This window comes from Aethina tumida, chromosome 1 (assembly GCF_024364675.1).
Source record: "Aethina tumida isolate Nest 87 chromosome 1, icAetTumi1.1, whole genome shotgun sequence".
NCBI classification, from domain to species: Eukaryota; Metazoa; Arthropoda; class Insecta; order Coleoptera; family Nitidulidae; genus Aethina; species Aethina tumida.
In genome coordinates, this window is record NC_065435.1 from 76,604,931 (window position 1) to 76,620,269 (window position 15,339).

Below are 15,339 nucleotides of genomic sequence, written 5' to 3' on the forward strand. Positions count from 1 at the left end.
ATTAAAATATTTTGTCATTGATGAAAATTTATAAAACATTTCTTTATTTGTTTAACTTGTGTTTACTTTTTTATTCAATTAAACTTATAATCAATTTATTATAAATATACATTTTACAAAAAAAATGCGGCGTTGCCATATATGTATATATAGAAATAAATCATTTACTTAAAAACTCAATAAAACGTTATGAATATTCAAATTTTTGCAGCGATTTACTATATAATTTTAAGATATTATAATTTTAATCTGTGATTTTTGTTTAATTAATATCATAAATAAAATGTCAAAAAATGATAACGTCGCCAACACTCATCAGGCGATAGGACTCGTGCAGAATAAAAATTACAGTTGTCAAAATAAGCAACAATTTGTCAAAACATAATAAATCCATCCAGGTATTAAAATATGTTGTAGTTTCGTTTTCCCACATCAACCACCGAAGTTGTTCGGAACCGACTCTACGCGTCGTCTCGCCAGTCTCAGACAAACCAGCCGTACGTCGCTGCTCAATCCCATATTTATACCTATCAGTTACGTCAGATCCAAAAACGGGGTAAGTAAGCAACATTCTCGCATCGTTCGTGTAAAAACAAAACGCGTTCCGCCGCGACAAAATGTTAAGACACCACTTGTTGGCTAAACAAAAGCTACAATCGCATTTAGACGATTCTAACCTAAAAACAAATGAAAAACCTCTTGTCAGTGAATGGAAATTAGGTTTGTGCGGACTTGTTGTGTCACTCGTGATCATCTTGGCCAAACTTTACGTTTCCAACCGTAAGTACCTTTAAACAGTTCACATATGTGATTTCTTTTAGGTTAAGGTCATGACGTCATGTTTGTTTACTATATTGTTTTTTTAGAGGATGCCATTCGTAGCGTTTTAATCGAACGCAAATACGTTACGTACGAGGAGATCACTGAAGACGGACGATTAATGTTTAAATATACCTTAGAAACTGCAGTCAAATACAGCAGTTTTTGGCTGCCAATTGTTTGTGGTGTCCTGACCACCTATTTCACATGGATCATGGTTTATTTGGATTCAAATGTACCAGGTGAACAACCGCCGAGTCCGTTTTCACCGACAAAATACAAGTGAGCACTTCCTGTTCTATTTTTGAACCACATACTAGAATGTCATTAAGTACTCTGTGACTTGTTGATAATTATGTATTTTTCAGGATTCAGTCAGGACACTCAATTCATTTTAACTACCTCTTTGCCATAATAGTGGGAGTTTTGGTTTCCTGCTATATGTACTGGAGGGGAATCTCACTATAATGTTAATTAATTTGCATTGGGGAAAATGGTGTTTGTAGTATTTAAGTATAACACTTAACCAATGTTCAAAATAATTCTATTTTTTATCTAGTCATTGGAGATTCAAACGATTATAGGACAAAAAGCAATATTTCAAAGTAAATTTGAATATATTGGACATATACATTACATGTAGGAACAACTACTTTTTTATACTGTCACTTTTATGATATAATGTTAGATTTAATGCAGCTTGAACAAATTAATTTATAGTATTTAATTAGAATATCATATTTATTTATATATTGTAACTAAACTACAATTAAACAATTATTAACTAAAAAATGTGTTTTTGTGTCGAATTTTTCGAATTTAATCAACATCTTAAAAGCATACTTGTTGAACGTTTTATAATTTGAAATTTTAACTTGAATAATAAGCTATTCCGGAGGTATCAAAGTCTTGGAAGAGTCAAGATATCACCAAAACCGTTCTTTTGCGGACTCAAGTTCATTAAGACCGTTACGTTTTAGCCTCTAATACATCCCCTTAGAGTTTGTGACACATTTTTTTAACTCCCTGTATCATGGCAACGTCTCTATATTATTTTTTAATCATTTTACCCAAAAATATTCATTTTTATAGAATTATTATTACAAATGCATATTTACAAAATTATTAAAATACAGTGATTATTGCATATTATTTTGTATTAATTGTTGTAAGAGTCAAGAAATGTGCATTAGTGTTTCAAAAAGAAATCCTTGATATCTCCAAAACTGTTCTTTTGCGGACTCAGGTTCATTAAGACCGTAACGTTTTAGTCTATAATACATCCCATTAGAGTTTGTGACACTTTTTTTAACACCCTGTATAACGGTCTCTAAAATTTTTTTTTAATTATTATTTTACCCAAAAATACTCATTGTTATAGAATTATTATTACAAATATATATTTACAAAATTATTAAAATACAGTTATTATTGAATATTATTTTGTATTAATTGTTAATAATTATTCCTCCCAAAATGTTTCCAATAAGATTCCGTCATCTCAAAAGCCCGCAGGCGCATTTGCATCTGTTTTAAAACATTGCGCAATCCTGCATAAACGGAACGCGATCCGGTCGAACGGTACAAAAGGTAACGCGCTTTGTCGCTGCGTTCAGTTCATTCTAGTTTGTCGTAACGTAAAGACTGATAGTTTAGTAATTTATTTGTATATAAATTGCTTTCAGAAGCGTCCAGTTATGGAAACAACGTCGATATTCGACAAAAAGTTCGCCGAGATCATCGGCGAATCTGTCAAGAGCGTCTTGTTGACGCAAACTGATGATTTAGGTGAGTGTTTATTTATTTAATTGTTGTGACAATCGCAATAATATTGCGCAACATAACAAAATCTGATAATTGTATTATCGTAATTGTAATGTTATTTATTTTTAATAGATATTAAAGAAGAAAACGTGGAAGTGAATGAAGACACCAAAAATGAGTCGGTGCTTTCCTGTTCCTATTGCAAAGTGAAATTTCCGGACTCGCTGCAACAACGCGACCACTACAAGCTGGACTGGCACCGCTACAACCTCAAACAATCATTGTGCGGCAAACCGCCGATCACTGAAGAAGAGTTCGACGTGAAAACGGGCAAAGATGATCTGTCCAGTATCTCCGGCTCCGACTCTGAAAAAGAAGAGGACAATTTGGACACGTACGCAACCGCCCAAGGGAAGATATTCCTGAAAAGTGAAACGGGACGCGTGTTTTCGCTGTACCGTTGTCTGTTGCTCGACCGCAAGGAGGAGGTGGACGAATCGACGATCAGCGCCAGATTTAAAACGACATGTCTGGACAATCAACAGTGGACAATACTGATGCTGGGCGGTGGACATTTCGCTGGTGCGGTGTTCAAGGGTGTCGAACCAATTTTACACAAGACATTCCACTGTTACACCGTACGGCAGGGTCAGGGCGGCTCACAAACCTCCAGGGACAACAGGGGGTCGCAGCCCAAGAGCGCCGGGGCTTCACTCCGTAGGTACAACGAACAAGCGCTAGTCCAGGTAATAGTTGACGTTCGTCCAAAACCTTACCGAATCTATAGCTTGTTGATTTGTAGCATGTCAAGTCGATCGTTGAGACTTGGAGGTCGGAGATCGATAAAAGCAGTCTGATCATCTACAGAGCATCTGGTCCGTACAATAGAAGCGTGCTGTTTGGCGGCAGTCCCAGTCTTTTGGATCGGACAGATGAAAGATTAAGGACAATTCCCTTTTCGACTCGTAGGGCAACATTTACTGAATTGAAAAGAGTACATTCCATCTTGTCCAGCACTCAAATCTATGGTAAGTTTATTTTGATTTGCTTTTTTAACAGGTTTGCATTTTCTAATAATTTTATTGCGGGACCATTCGACTATGTATTTGGATTATAGTTGCTAATCGGTGTGAAATTGTGGAAAGTTTAGTGTTTAAAGTGACATCTCCTTTCTACCACCACTGTAGTGGTTGTAAACAAAGTAAGGAAATTCGAAATAACTGTAAGTTATTATGTAATTCGTACGTACATCTTAACATCTTTACTTATCTAAATAATATTTGACTTCACTTTGTTTTAGTTGTTACATCCAACACAGCATTCAGTATAATATAATTATAATATACTAAATAATTTCATAACAGCTTAGCAACTATGGATTCAATACAATGTGAGTACTTCTTAAATTAATTCTATTGATGATAATATTAATTACACAATTAATTAAATTATAGATTCACTGGAAATGGCTTCTGAACAATTTGCCAAACAAAAATCGCCTGAATCGGAGCAGAAAAAGGCGAGAGCACGATCAGCCCACATAAACAGGGCAAAATCCAGAGAACGGGTCGATAGACCTCTGCCAGTCGATTCACAACGAACGTCCGACGAGTCGTCCGCAGAAGATGAGCAGAATATCTCGAAACACTCCGATGATAGTGAATCCGAACAAGAGTGCGAAATGGCCGAGGTGAACTTTCAACATTTGTCCGAATATGAAAATCCGGTAAAACCACCACAGAAAAAGGTTCATAAAAAGAAAAAGCCGAAGAAAAGCCAAGCGAAGAAGCAACGTGAGAAAGACGACGCACGCAAGAAACTGCTGCTGGATGTTCTTTATAAAGGTGACCTCCTTAAACTACAACAACTGTTAAGCGACCACCTAAAAATAACCGAAGAAGGTGAAAACGTGCAAACTAAAACCGAACGGGAATTAAAAAAGGAGTTCATCAACGAAGTACTCGACGAGCAAGGAAACACTCTGTTGCACGTGACCGCAATGAACGAACACTCGGATGTCTTATTGTTTTTGCTTGACAACGACGCAGATCCGTGTGTGAAAAACAAGGGTCAACACACCGCCTACACCAGTACCCAAAGTCGCGAGATTCGTGAGACTTTGAGGAATTTCGCCAGAGAGAATCCGAATAAACACAACTATAATAAAGTAGGTGGCAGATTGTTGAAGATTAAGTTGTTGTCATGGTTTTTTAGGCTCACATCCCTGTTAACGCTTTAACGCCAGAGGAACTGGCGGACAAAAAGAAGAACCAGCGGAAAGCGAAACGAGAGAAGGAAAAGGTCAAGAAGCAAGAGAACGTGATCAAGCGTAAGGAGCAAGCGGAAAAAGACCGCTTTCTGCAGCTCAGCGATAGAGAGAAAGTGATTTTTTCGGCTAGGGTGAATGCTGAATGTTTATTAACATTTTGGTTTGTTGCAGAGAGCGTTAGCTGCGGAAAGGAGAATTTTGGATATGAAAGGGAATGTAACAAGTAGATGTTTCTTGTGTGCTTCTGATATGGCTGGAAAAGTGCCATTTGAATATAGCGGCAACAGGTTTTGCACAATTGAGTGTTTAAAAGCTCACAGATTACAACATCCGACAATGTTGTCGTAATTTTGTACTATATCAATAAACAAGTTTTACAGTACCAGGTTTTCTTTGTGTTCTTATGAATTAACATGTTTTTTAAGTTAATATTTATAAATTTAATTTTATGTTGATATTCTTTTTAGATGATGAAATTTTTGATTGTGTAGAATTAATTTCTGACGGTGAATATAACGAAAACATTGCTGACATAGAATATCTTGAGGTAAACAAAACAAGAAAATTCAAAATTCCTGCCAAAAAAACATGGAAACCAAAAACCTCGAAAATAAAAAACCGTAAACGAACACAGGAACGGAAGTTGAAAATAATTGAAGCAATAAAAACCAACGATACAACACGTTTCGCCAATATAATACACGATTATGCCAGAAAAGTATGTGATTTAAATTTAGCGAGGAACATTTCAATTGATTGGGAATTCACGTTTAAAATTATAAAGAAATTACTGAATGAGGTGTTAGACGATCACGGCAATACGATTCTTCACTACTGTGCCATTTATGCAGCTGGAGACGTTGCTTTTTATGCAATGAAAGAAGGAGCCAACCCGTGTTCTAGAAATATGCAAAAAAAAACACCCTATGCTTGTATATTAGATGATAAAACCAAGAAGGATTTCCAGTATCTTGCACAGACGTTTCCCAACATGTATAACTATTCCAAAGTAAGAAAATTTCAGTACAATTTAACGAGTTTATATGAGTACATAATTTTTAAGGCTTTAATTCCATTTAATCGGCTTTCACCGGAAGAGCTTGTTCTAAAACGCAAACAGGAGCGAATTCAAAAACGCGAAGAATATAAAACTAAAAAGAGCGGACACTGTTCAAAAATATAGTTTTTTAAAAGTTTTTATCATTTATTCGATCATTAAAAAAGTCTTATATAATTACCGACTTTTATTTAATATTTGATTACATCTTGATTTGTGCGTAACTAATTTTTATTACTCACATTTTAATGTTCTTTTTGTGACATTTTAGACACTAAAGAGTTCAGTTATAGCAATAACGTAACCGACAATGAATCTGACGAAGAAATCAGTGATAATGAATATTATGATATAATCGATAAAACCAAAAAATCAAGCAAACAACCCCCAAAACTAACTTGGAAACCAAAAATAAGAAAAGGAAAAAACCATAAACAATCAGAGGAACGGAAGTTAAAGACAATAGAGGCTATAAAAGCTAATATATGATTATGCCAAAAAGCTAGTTGATATAAATCGCGAGAGGAATATTCCGATAGAGTTGGTATTCTCCCTTAGAATAATGAAGAAACTACTAAATGAGGTGCTAGATGATCAAGACAATAGGGTTCTCCACTACTGTGCCTTTCATTCAGCCGGAGACGTTGCTTTTTTTGCAATGAGAGAAGGTGCTAATCCATGTTTTAGAAATGCTCAAAAAAAAAAAACACCTTACGCCTGTACATTCGATGAGCAAACTAAGAAATACTTCCAAAGATTTGCGCAGGAGTTTCCGGACATGTATAATTATTCCAAGGTAAGAAAATATTTGTAAAATTTGCTTGGTTTAGATGCATGTATGTATTTTTTAGGCGTTAATTCCGTTTAACCGGCACCCACCAGAAGGACTTGCACTTACGCGCAAGCAGGAACGAATTCAGAAACGTGAAGAATGTAAAATTAGGAAATATAAAAGGAGTTTAATGAAGTAATATTGTGTTTATAAAAAATTTTATGATTTTATCATTAAAACTGTAATTTTTTAAGCGACTTTCACTTCATTACTTATCGCACCCGTTATTTACACTCAAACAGACGATACTGATTATATTTAATGTGTATATATATATATAATAATTCACAATATTTTTTATGCTCTTTTCAGATTGTGATATTTTAAATACTAAAGAGTTCGTAGAGAATATAACTGAAGTTTCTGATAGTGAATCAGGTGAGGAAATCAGTGATGATGAATATTATGTCTCAATCGATAAAACCAAAAAATCAAGCAAACAACCCGCAAAAAAAACATGGAAACCAAAAATTGGAAAAGGAAAAAATATTAAACGAACAGAGGAACGGAAGTTAAAAACAATAGAAGCTATAAAAACCACCAATATGAAACTTTTCCTCAACCTAATCTACGATTATGTCGGAAAACTATTTGAAATAAATCGCGTGAGAAACATTCCAACGCAGTGGGGATTCTCGTTACCCATAGTGAAGAAACTACTGAATGAGGTGTTAGATGACCGAGGTAATAGGGTCCTCCACTACTGTGCCATTTATGCAGCTGGAGATATTGCCTTTTTCGCAATGAAAGAAGGTGCCAATCCATGTTTTAGAAACGTTGAGAAAAAAACACCTTACGCTTGTATACTGGATGAGAAAACGAAGAAGCAATTTCAAGAATTTACTACGTATTTTCCTAACAAGTATAATTATTCCAAGGTAAGAATATTCTTTTTTTTTGCAATTTCCTTAGTTTAAATACGCGTCATTTATGTATTTTAGGCATTGATTCCATTTAATAGGCCTTCACCGGAAGAGCTTGTGCTTATACGCAAACAAGAGCGAATTCAGAAACGTGAAGAAAGTGATAAAAGGAAATGCAAAAGAAAGTGAATGAATTAATATTGTGTTTATAAAAATTCTTGTAATTTTATCATTAAAAGTTTAATTTACATAAATTAAACGGCTTTCATTTCATTATCTATCATTATCTATTGTTGTTTGTATTTAAAGAGGTGATACTTAATTTTTATTATTTAAATTTTATTTTTCAATAATTTTTTTGTTCTTTTTAGATTGCGACGTTTTAGACACTGAAGTGTCCACTTACAATTGGAATGTATCTGAACTTTCTGACGGTGACTCATATGATGAAATCAATGAAAATGAATATTATGACCCGTTCGAAAAAACCAAAATATCATGGAGTAAACCCTCAAATAAAACATGGAAACCAAAAGTCGCAAAAGTAAAAAACCCCAAGCGAAAACAAGAACGAAAATTGGAAACCATACAAGCAATAAAAGCCATCAACATTCGACTTTTCGTATCACTAATACACGGTTACGTTCAAAAATTGTATGAATTAAACCGTAAGAAAAACATTTCTGCGGACTGGGATATCGTCAACTCCAAAATATTGAAAAAATTAGTCAACGAAGTGTTGGATAGTCACGGCAACACAGTTCTTCACTATTGTGCTATTCATTCAGCTGGAAACATTGCTTTTTATGCAATGCAACTAGGTGCCAATCCGTGTTTGAGAAATGCAAATAAAAAAACACCGTACGCTTGTATTTCAGATGAGTCAACCAAGAAAAACTTCCAATATTTTGCTCAGATATATCCTAAACGGTATAATTATTCTAAGGTAATATTCAAGTATAACTTTGGTAATTCATATGTATTTGCGTAAATTTTTAGGCGTTAATTCCATTTCGTCGACCCTCACCGGAAGAGCTGGTAGTGAAACGCAAACGAGAGCGAATCAAGAAACGCGAAGAATTTGAAAATAAAATATTGAATAGAAAAATAATCAAGTAATAATAATGTTTTATGAAATGTTTTGTGTAATTTAACTACATTAAATATATTTATTTTATCATTATTAATATATTTTATTTAATGTCAAACATACAATTTAACTGCAACTAATTATAAAATATGCTCAAAATTTTTTTGTTAAAGACATACAACGAAATGTAAATGATTAATTCACATGCTACAATGGTCCCCAACTTATACATGCGCACTATGTGGTATTCTGTGTTATGTTTGTACTGTAATGTGGGATGATCGTAGGGAAAGCGTCTGTCTCTGTAATAGCAAGTCGCGTTGGGATCAACTTTTTCCCCGTACATGTCTTGCATTCGGAATACCGACAAAGTAAAATTGAGATAACTGAAAAATGTTTTGTTATTCCCTGATTCATTTTCCAGGATGATCTTGTCCAGGTACTCCGAGTTAAAGGTCATACCTAAGGAGTTCATGATTATACCAAGACATGTAATGACCTTTAAAATTGAGTTCCACGATTGAGTTGTGTAGACTATTTTCGGTATGCCTCGTTGGCATGAGTATACTAGTTTGTGAGCTTCTCTCCGTATGGTCAGAATTACACTGACAATGACATAGACGGGACTTAAACTATTGTTGACAGCCAAGCAAGTGATGAATGCGTGGCTAATCATCACTTTCGAGAAAACCACCAATTCGTCATATTGGCCTTGCTTGCTAAGTTTATACTCGTATTCGTGTTGACTTGTTACAAATTTTATTTTTGTGTCCTTGAAAACTGTGATTAAATATTCTATTATTGATATAATGCAGAATATGGCTTGCCTAAAACCGACTAACATCATTAAGCTTATGTGGCACGTGTAAGGTTGGCATCTCTCATATACCAACATGCCCGCCCAGTTGTGTATATGGGTATTTTCATATCTGGGTGGTAAGTTGTAAAACAATCCTTTAACTAACGCATAGTACATATATACGCCACTTGAACTCACAGCATCAAACAAAAAATACTGATGCAACAAATGGACATCATACTGACTCTCATATTTATAACACAAATAATTGGCCATTACAACAACAAATTTTAAAATATTTCCCCTAAAACAAAAATATACAATTAATTGTTGAAACCAGAGTACTATATCCATAAAGTACAAATTTGAAATACCATATCGGCTCCGGCAAAGGTGCTTAATGATGACTACGATATTTACATTGATAAATAAAATGAACAACATCATAATGACTATTAATACGGTCGCCAAAAAAACTATTGCAAATCTAAATACATTAATGGAGACAGGTATATAGGCCTCAATTTCGTTAGTGATAGATGAAATGCGCCTATATCTGACCTTTTCCCAAAACTCGAACCGTGGTTGAAGATAATACGAATCTGTATCCAACAAGTTCCACCTCTTGCGCAAATTATGCTCTCTTCTCATCCACATGCTCTGTACTGTTCCAGCCCAAAATGAAACCAAGATACTATACAACATGTTCTCTTTCTCATCAAAAGCTAAAGATAATGACATAAAGAAACAGTGCGATCTTATATTCGATGTTACACATCTGTTATCTTCTGGTTTACAGTATCTGCATATTTCAAAATCTAACTGTTTGCATTCTCTAATATAGTCATCAGCTTGTAGGTACCACCTCTTCAAGCACATCAACAGAGTTAACGCGGACATAATTGCAACCGGTATCAGCATTTGAACATAAAATCCCATCCAGGCGAAATAAAACGCCGTGGGTATACCGTAGTATTTCTTAATAATATCCAGTGGTTGCTCCTTATAGAAGCATCGGAAGTTTGCCCAGTATTTAGCCAACAGTGACCTGTCATTCAAGTACTCATCGTCCAGGTTCAAGTCTTGAACGGGCCCGTCGTGCAACGGATAAGCCTTTTGGATAATGTGCTTTCTGATCAACAAATCAATACCGTGATCCTTTCTCTTCGGTCCCCACTTAGCTTTCCTCAGAATTTGGGCAATGTAATAAATTCTACCGCAGTAGTCCCTTCCTTTGTTCGGATTGACGTATGCTAAAGGTGTTTTGAAAATACTGTTCCACCAGTTTCTTCGCGGTTTCGTGCCATTAATTTGTTTTGTCTTTTCCCACGATTGGTTCATTTGCGACATAAGCATTATAGTTTCGTTCGGAATGTGAATCTTGAGGAAGACCACCGATTCGGTCACGCCGAGGTTTTGTTCGATCTCCAAGCCGAGTTCCCGAAGATTGTTGACTAGTTCTGTTACAACGTTTACGTGTTTTCTGGCCGCAATTCTTGTCACAACTAATACGTAATCTACTTTGCTTATACCATCTCTGAAGTATTCTATCGGTTGCATTTCACTAGACATTTTGATGTGTCTAATTTATATTTGTCAAATATAACATGAAGTATAATTGTTTTGTTGCAGATAAATGGGAGGATTTAGAAGTCGAAGAACTATGGATGAGTGATGAATATGATTATGCTGATGATTTCTCTTTGCAGTCCAAGAAATATGACAAATTTAAATGGACTAAGCCAAAAATGTCCAATTTTAGCAAACCCGATTATACAAAAGAAGACAAAGTGCGTCAAATGAAAATCATTAAAATGATTGTAAAAGGACAATGTTCAAAATTAAAAACATTCTTTTACAACGAAGCAGATAATATTTCCAAAAGAACGCCTGACATTGAATATCATAAAGTATACAAAAACTTGCTAAATGAACCTCTGGATGAACAAGGCAATACAGCATTACATTTGAGTGCAATTCATGCACAAAATGATATAACACGCAGCTTATTGTTTGGCGGTGCTGATCCTTGCATTAAAAATATTAATCATCAAACGCCATATGCTTCTACTAAAAACGATACTATTAAATCAACATTTAAGTTTTTCGTGGACCTCAATCCAGATAGACATAATTACAAAAAATCGCTAATACCGTCGAAAAATCACGATCAGAAAGCTCTTGTGAACCAACGGAAGCTAGAAAGAGCAGAAAAAAATCAAAAAATCGTGGAAGAGAAACGTAAGAGGCAGATTGAACTCAAAACACGCAAAAGAGAGGTATGCAATACATTAACATGATTAACTGTTTTAATTATGTGATTGTTTTAGAAAGCCTTAGAGGTTAAATTTAAACTTGATATAGATGTGAAGATGATTTGTACCTTATGTTCATCAAAAATTATTGAGGATTATCTAAAGTCTGCTTCATATGTATTTTGCTCTTTTGTATGTTTTAAAGCATTTCAGAAACAACAAAATAACTTTCATCAAAATTAAATTATATAATTTAAATAATTAATGCTAATTAGCAAGATATATCTCATAAGTATTTTGTACTTATATATATATATAAAATGGTCCATTAAGAATCGTTAAGTTTGTATAAATAAAAAAACTGAAAATCAACAAACTAATGAAATTATTTAGTGAGATTTAACTATATATTTATTAAATTTATTATTTAACATACAATTAAAGTGCATCTAATTATATAAAACGCATAAGCAACGACCACAATGTGTCCACAATCCTTTTGTTAAAAATATACAACGAAACAAAAACAATTAATTCGAATGCGAGAATTGCTCCCAACTTATACATGAGGACAATATGGTATTCCATGTTATGCGAGTACTTCATGTGATGATCATAGTGATAGCATCTATCTCTGTAATAGCAAGTTGCGTTCGGATCAACCTTATCGCCGTACATGTCTTTCATTAAAAACACGGACAAAGTAAAGTTGAGGTAACTCAAGAAGGTGGCGTTTTCTTCTGTATTTCTCATGATGAACTTATCCAAGTATTCCGAATTAAATGTCATGCTAAACGAATTCATGATAATGCCAATAAAAGTTATGCAAAATAGAATTGAGTTCCATGATTCAGTGTTATAGATTATTTTCGGTATGCCTCGTTGACACGAGTACACTAATTTGTAAGCTTCATTCCGTATCGTCAGAATTACAGTGATAAGAACAAATATGGGACTTAAACTGTTGTTGATGGCCAACCAAGTGATGAATGCATGGCTAATCATCACTTTCGAGAAACCCAATAGATGATCAAACTGACTTTGCTTGATGAGTTTATACTCGCTTTCATATTGAGTGGTTTCAAATTTTGTCTTTCTACCCTTGAATATTGTGACTAAGTATTCAATAATCGACATTATTGTAACGACGAGTTGTCTAAGTCCTATCAAAATCATTAAACTTATATGGCAGGTATAAGGTTGGCATTTCTCATATGCTAAAAAGCCCACCAACCGAAACATATTTTGGTCTTTGGGAGGTAAGTTGTAAAATATTCCTTTAATTAGTGCATAGTACATATAAACGCAACATTCGCTCACAACCATAAATAAAAAGTATTGATATAACAAATGGTCACAGTATTGACTTTCATTTTTGTGACACAAAAAATCTGCCATTAAAACAACTAATTTTAAAATATTACCCTTGAAGCAAAAATATACAATCAATTGTTGGAACCAGAGTAGTATATCCAAAATGTATAAATTTGAACTACCATAAAATTTGCGCCAATTATACTTAATGTAAACCATGATATTTATATTAATGAACAAAATAAAAAAAATCACAATGACCGTTAATATGGCTACTAAAATAACTGTTGCAAATCTAACTACAAAAATAGAATTAGGTACATATGCTTCAACTTCGTTGGTAATCGGCGAAAGGCGCCTATACCTGACCTTTTCCCAAAATTGAAATCTTGGAGAAAGAGAATACGAATCTGAATTCAACAAATTCCACCTCTTACGCAAATCTTGCTCCCTTTTCATCCACATAGTTTGTACGGCGCCAGCCCAAAATGAAACCAACACACTGTATATCATACTCTCTTTGTCATCAACGACAAGAGCTACCGACATAAGGAAACAGTGAGATTTTATATTCGTTGTTATACATGTGTTATCTTCTGGTACACAAAATCTGCATATTTTGTAATCCAATTGTTCACACTCTTTAATATAGTCGTCAGCTTTGTCATACCATCTTTTCAGGCACATTAACAGACTTACCGCGGACATAATCGATATCGGTATCAACATTTGAACATAGAACCCCATCCAAGCGAAGTAGAACGCCGTGGGTAAACCGTAGTATTTTTTAATAATGTCCAACGGTTGTTCTTTATAAAAATAACGAAAGCTCGCCCAGTATTTGGCTAACAGTGACCTATCATTCAAGTACTTATCGTCCAAGTCCAAGTCTTGAACCGGTCCATCGTGCAACGGATAAGCTTTTTGAATAACGCGTTTGCTGATCAACTGATCTATACCGTGATCCGTCTCCTTTGGTCCCCACTGAGCCTTCGTCATAATCTGAGCAATGTAATAAATCCTACCGCAATAGTCCATCCCTTTGTTTGGATTGACGTATGCCAAAGGTGTTTTGAATACATCGTTCCACCAATTCCTCCGCGGCTTCGGGGTCTTAACTCGTTTTGTTGCTTCCCATGACAGATTCATTTGCGACAAAAACGTGACAGTTTCGGTCGGGATGTGAATTTTGAGAAAGACCACCGATTCCGTAACTCCGAGATTTTGTTCGATTTCCAAACCCAGTTCCCGAAGGCTGTTGACTAGGTCTGTAATGACAGTTACGTGTTTCCTGGCTGCAATTCTTGTTACGGCTATTATGTAATCTACTTTGCTTATACCGTCGCTGAAATATTCTATTGGTTTCATTTGAGTAGTCAATTTGATGTGTCTATGATATAATTGACAAATACAAGTGAAAGGTAATCACTTTGTTGTAAGTGAGATGGAGCATCAAGAGATTGGTGAATTGCACATTAATGATGATGAGTTAGGGAATTAGATCATGATGGTTTTTATTCGTCTCCTTGTTTTTACTACAAAATGGATATTTCCAAAACTACTCCGGATAGTAAATACCATAACGTATACAAAAACATGCTAACCTTTATACTGGATAAATATACCAAAAGAATGAAAAAACGAAATAAATTTGTTTGATGGCGGTAATCCGTATATATTAATCACGACTTCATAGGACAGGAAAAACGTAAAATTGTCAACGAAATCAAAAAACACGAGTAGTACATATATTCATTGTCAAAGACTGAGAATAGGACATACAGATCCAATCATCCAAATTTAACAAAATATGGTATGTCGTCTAGAAGGATGTTTGTCCAAGAATTTTTACGTTTCAGTATTAATTTCACTTTTGTTATGTTTAAAGGATTTTTTCAGTCATTTCAAAAGCCTTGATGTACGAAGACGTGTAAATTTAAGTCATCTATGGAGTTTAATTATGAGCTAATTATTAACTTAAAAGAGGCAGGATTTTCAGTTATGCAAATTTCAAGTGTGATGAATCGAAATCAAAGCGCAAACTGGAATTTTTGGAGAGTGTTGTCCAAAAGTCATGGACGTCGTGTGGAAGATTCAGAGAACACCCACCCAGGCGTCATTGTGACTACCATAAACATCCTACAGTGGTTACATCGTCACATTAGACTTCCCAGGGAATGCCTGTAAACATCACAGCGAATGCGAAATGTCCTATCAAAGAACATCACCAGGGAAGTTCTTAGGACGTTTTATGCGAAGCTCACGGGATATTTGTTG

General features: G+C 34.7%; 3 protein-coding genes across 8 annotated transcripts; 2 read left to right on the plus strand and 1 right to left on the minus strand.

The window, feature by feature from the left end:
* Positions 1 to 319: 319 nt before the first annotated feature.
* On the plus strand, positions 320 to 12,034 carry LOC109598232 (ankyrin repeat and zinc finger domain-containing protein 1). 6 transcript variants are annotated; one of them, XM_020014099.2, is made up of 7 exons: positions 320 to 556; positions 2,505 to 2,607; positions 2,716 to 3,329; positions 3,386 to 3,611; positions 4,038 to 4,750; positions 4,798 to 4,965; positions 5,024 to 5,234. In XM_020014099.2, the coding sequence occupies exons 2-7, from the start codon at positions 2,517 to 2,519 to the stop codon at positions 5,198 to 5,200; spliced, it is 1,989 nt and encodes a 662-aa protein (XP_019869658.1). In that variant the 5' UTR covers positions 320 to 556; positions 2,505 to 2,516; the 3' UTR covers positions 5,201 to 5,234. The 6 variants fall into 6 exon arrangements, with proteins under 6 accessions (XP_019869658.1, XP_019869660.2, XP_049817661.1 ...); XM_049961704.1 differs by lacking the exons at positions 320 to 556; positions 4,038 to 4,750; positions 4,798 to 4,965; positions 5,024 to 5,234 and adding exons at positions 5,320 to 5,722; positions 6,564 to 6,705; positions 6,761 to 6,876; positions 7,054 to 7,196 and having other exon boundaries at positions 2,359 to 2,607; XM_020014101.2 differs by lacking the exons at positions 320 to 556; positions 4,038 to 4,750; positions 4,798 to 4,965; positions 5,024 to 5,234 and adding exons at positions 11,126 to 11,772; positions 11,824 to 12,034 and having other exon boundaries at positions 2,350 to 2,607.
* LOC109598233 (ADP-ribosylation factor-like protein 6-interacting protein 6) lies at positions 482 to 1,605 on the plus strand. Its single transcript, XM_020014103.2, has 3 exons — positions 482 to 780; positions 867 to 1,101; positions 1,188 to 1,605. Exons 1-3 carry the CDS (start codon positions 618 to 620, stop codon positions 1,285 to 1,287), a joined length of 498 nt encoding a protein of 165 aa, XP_019869662.1. The 5' UTR covers positions 482 to 617; the 3' UTR covers positions 1,288 to 1,605.
* A 1,323-nt stretch (positions 12,035 to 13,357) lies between the features above and the next one.
* Positions 13,358 to 14,430, minus strand: LOC126264170 (anoctamin-1-like). The gene is made up of 2 exons (XM_049961005.1): positions 13,427 to 14,430; positions 13,358 to 13,361 (listed from the first exon to the last, which is right to left on the minus strand). Exons 1-2 carry the CDS (start codon positions 14,428 to 14,430, stop codon positions 13,358 to 13,360), a joined length of 1,008 nt encoding a protein of 335 aa, XP_049816962.1.
* Positions 14,431 to 15,339: the final 909 nt, after the last annotated feature.

What these genes read in the sequence shown, in the direction of transcription:
- LOC109598233 (XM_020014103.2), top strand. Translation starts at nt 618, where the DNA reads ATGTTAAGACACCACTTGTTGGCTAAACAAAAGCTACAATCGCATTTA. An exon ending in CAAACTTTACGTTTCCAACC is followed by an intron (nt 781 to 866) that starts GTAAGTACCTTT and finishes TTGTTTTTTTAG; the next exon opens with AGGATGCCATTCGTAGCGTT. An exon ending in TTTTCACCGACAAAATACAA is followed by an intron (nt 1,102 to 1,187) that starts GTGAGCACTTCC and finishes TGTATTTTTCAG; the next exon opens with GATTCAGTCAGGACACTCAA.
- LOC109598232 (XM_020014099.2), top strand. Translation starts at nt 2,517, where the DNA reads ATGGAAACAACGTCGATATTCGACAAAAAGTTCGCCGAGATCATCGGC. An exon ending in ACGAACAAGCGCTAGTCCAG is followed by an intron (nt 3,330 to 3,385) that starts GTAATAGTTGAC and finishes GTTGATTTGTAG; the next exon opens with CATGTCAAGTCGATCGTTGA. An exon ending in AGCTCAGCGATAGAGAGAAA is followed by an intron (nt 4,966 to 5,023) that starts GTGATTTTTTCG and finishes GGTTTGTTGCAG; the next exon opens with AGAGCGTTAGCTGCGGAAAG.
- LOC126264170 (XM_049961005.1), bottom strand. Translation starts at nt 14,430, where the DNA reads ATGAAACCAATAGAATATTTCAGCGACGGTATAAGCAAAGTAGATTAC.